The sequence below is a fragment of the Mirounga leonina genome, unplaced genomic scaffold, assembly GCF_011800145.1.
Source record: "Mirounga leonina isolate KUSES-001 unplaced genomic scaffold, KU_Mleo_1.0 Mir_376, whole genome shotgun sequence".
Lineage (NCBI taxonomy): Eukaryota > Metazoa > Chordata > Mammalia > Carnivora > Phocidae > Mirounga > Mirounga leonina.
The window spans coordinates 9181941-9185011 of record NW_023270718.1 but is presented as its reverse complement, the minus strand read 5'-3'; the positions used below and the strand labels follow the sequence as shown (position 1 = coordinate 9185011).

Below are 3071 nucleotides of genomic sequence, written 5' to 3'. Positions count from 1 at the left end.
GGGAGGAGGAGGCTGGGGGCCTGGACTCCTGGGTCTGAGGGAGGAGGGGCTGAGGCTGTAGGAGTTGGACCCCAGGCGTCTCAAGGACTTGACCTTCCAAGTGCTTGTTCCCATCCAGGTCCCAGGCGTCCCCCAAGGCCCTGGTGTGCGCAGCCGCCCTCACCAGCCCCTGGAGGCAGAGAGCACCTGTTTGCTCTTAGGAGAAAGAGGCTACTCATCCACCCCCAGGGCCCAAGTCTGTTTGCTTTGGAAACAAGGTGGGGGGTGTCTCGAGTTATCTGGTTCATCTTTCACCCTTGGGCCATTGGGTGGCGCCAGGATGTGGGGGTGGGGGCAAGAGACATCTGTGACCTTAGGCTTGACCTCACCCCAACCAGCAACTGGTCTCCCCACTCCTCAGATGCCATAACGAAGCGGGAGACTGAGTCACAATGGAAAGTGCCAATGAGCCCCCAGCCCGTCCTCCCTCAGACCCAGGGGTCCAGGCCCCCAGCCCCTCGTCCCTCAGACCCAGGGGTCCAGGCCCCCAGCCACTCCTCCCTCAGACCCAGGAGTCCAGGCCCCCAGCCCCTCCTCCCTCAGACCCAGGGGTCCAGGCCCCCAGCCTGTTCTCCCTCAGACCCGGGTCTAGCGCGACCTGGGCCCTGGGTCACTGTCTCTGCTCCGTCCTGCAGAGATGCCTGGCAGACAGTCAGATGAGGAACAGGAGGCGGGGGCTGCCGAAAACGTAGCTGAGGAGGACCTAGGGGGCCTCACGGCAGAGGAGCTCCGGCAGGGCCAGGAGGCAGCCCTGGAGCTAGAGGACATGATGGCGCTAAGTGCCCAAACCCTGGTCCAAGCCGAGGTGGATGAGCTTTACCAGCAAGTGCGTCCCCTGGGCCAGGGCCGCTTCGGCCGGGTCCTGCTGGTCACCCATCGTCAGAAAGGTACCAGGGCCCGGAAACAGATGCAGGAGGGTCAGGGGCTGGTGGAATGGGCCAAGACGGGTGCCAGTCAAGGCCGGGGAGTCTGTAACAGGAATCAAGTGCCGCCTCTGCCCCTTCCAGGCTGTGTGTTCTTGGAACCTCCCCTACCCTCTCTGAGCCTCGGCCTCCTCCTTCGAAAATGTGGGTGATTCTGTGGGCATAGGTCGATGGCTCTTGCTGGTGAGAGAGGGGGGCAGACAGGGTCCTCCCCTGTGGCTGGCTTAGCGGTCACCACGGGGGTGATTTGGAGTCACACCGTGTGCCGGACCCTCCGCAAGCCCAGAGCACAGTGGGGCCCCCACCCCCAGTCTGGCACTTTCCTGCCAGGCGAGCACACATCCTCTGTCCGTCCCCTGAGACCGGCACAGTGTGGATGGAACTCAGAGTCAGTGTCAGTCCGGGGACACGCCTAGCAAGGCCACCTGGGGGGCTCGGCCCTGTCCTCTGTGCTTGGTGCTTGGACCCCAGCGCTGAGCCCATGAGGCCTGCCTTCACGGAGCAGCTCCGGCCTGCGCAGGGAGAGAGGGTGCGGGCATGCCTGGGGCAGCCACAGCAAAGCACCACAGACTGGGGGTTCGTTTTCTCACGCCTCTGGAGGCCGAAGTCCCCCCCCCCCCGGGTGTGGGCGGGGCTCCCCCCTGTGTGTCCACACCTGCGTGTCTGTGTCCATTTCCTCCTTCTCTAAGGACACCAGTCACAGTGGGCGAGGGCCCACCCTCGTGACCGCACTTTACCTCTTTCAAGACTCTGTCCCCAGATAACAGCTCTATTCTGTGAAACCGGAGTGGGGACTTCCACCTCTGGGTTCGGGGAGGGCGGGTGCACAGTTCAGCCCACGTCAGAGACAGATGCAAAGAGCAAGAGGTCCAGGTGGGGGTCATCACCAAACTGGAGGCACAAGCCATAACGGGGGCCCAGGGGCCGTGCTTCTTTCCACCTTCTGGATGCCCGGCGCCTGGGCCGGGAGGTGCTGGGGCCGAGCGCTCACGGCACAGACGGACGGACGCCATCAAGACAGACGGCGGCCTGTGCAGTCATGGTGGGAGTCCAGGGCTTCCCAGATGCTTAGGAAAGGCCCTGCAGCATCCAGCTGGGGAACGGAAGGAGCGTGGTCAGCGTGTGAGGCCAGGAGGTGACCTTTCTCCATCACTCACGGGCTCCTGGTGGGGGAGTTGGGGTCCTGGCGGCGGGTGACTATGCAGGGGAAGAAGCCAGAGCTCCCGCCTCCAGGGGACTTACCCTCCAGGTCACTATGCATAATGACTCCTCCTCAGCGGGACGGAGTCTCCCGGGCAGGGCATCTTTTCTGCATCCACTGTGGCTTTTGGGCATTGGTTTGCCGGAAGGAGGGCATTTGAAGTTCCGAGTTCAGTTTCCCAAGGGGCCCCCTCCATCTGCTCCAGCGCAGCAGAGCAGAAACTCACCGAATGCTGCACTGTTGTTATTATTAATCACCACTGACAGCGTTTCCGTGGCCACGCTGCGTTTAGGGTGGCGTGGCGGGGAGGCAGGGTTTGCAGGAGGGGGCGATGGCGTGTGGGAAAGAGTCAGGGCTGGGGCGGGGCGGGGGCGCGGCTCTCACACTCGCTCCACACCGGTCCCCACTGCCCCCAGGCACCACCCTGGCACTGAAGCAACTCCCAAAGGCCTCCACCTCTCTCCGTGGCTTCCTGTACGAGTTCTGCGTGGGCCTCTCTCTGGGCACGCATTCAGCCATAGTCACGGCCTACGGCATTGGCATCGAGTCAGCCGACTCCTACAGCTTCCTGACGGAGCCCGTCCTGTATGGGGACCTCATCACCTTCATCCAGCCCAAGGTGGGTAGGTGGGCCCCGAGCAGGCCCCCGAGGGCCCCTCCCTGGGCCTCTCCGGAGTTCACAGACACCACAGAACCAACACCGTGCCCGAGTGAGATTCACCTGCCCCCGTGGACTCACCCCAGGCCTCTAGGGGGTCACATTAGACCTCCCCAGGGCTCACAGGGCCTCACGGGGTCACACTGGGCCTCACTGGACCTCACGGGGTCACACTGGGCCTCACTGGACCTCACAGGGTCACACTGGGCCTCACAGTGCCTCACGGGGTCACACTGGGCCTCACTGGACC

The 3071-nt window shown here is 63.8% G+C and overlaps 1 protein-coding gene across 4 annotated transcripts in view; it reads left to right on the top strand.

Annotated features, from left to right (window-relative positions):
* Window positions 1-3071, top strand: part of SBK2 (SH3 domain binding kinase family member 2) — a 5064-nt gene that overhangs the window by 755 nt on the left and 1238 nt on the right. For 2 of the 4 annotated variants that reach the window (XM_034986349.1, XM_034986347.1), the window contains exons 2-4: window positions 119-257; window positions 675-926; window positions 2580-2782. In XM_034986349.1, coding sequence (XP_034842240.1) covers window positions 677-926; window positions 2580-2782 — 453 coding nt within the window. In that variant the 5' untranslated portion in view covers window positions 119-257; window positions 675-676. The remainder of the gene's footprint in view (window positions 1-118; window positions 258-674; window positions 927-2579; window positions 2783-3071) is intronic. The other 2 variants (XM_034986346.1, XM_034986348.1) reach the window with 1 other exon arrangement.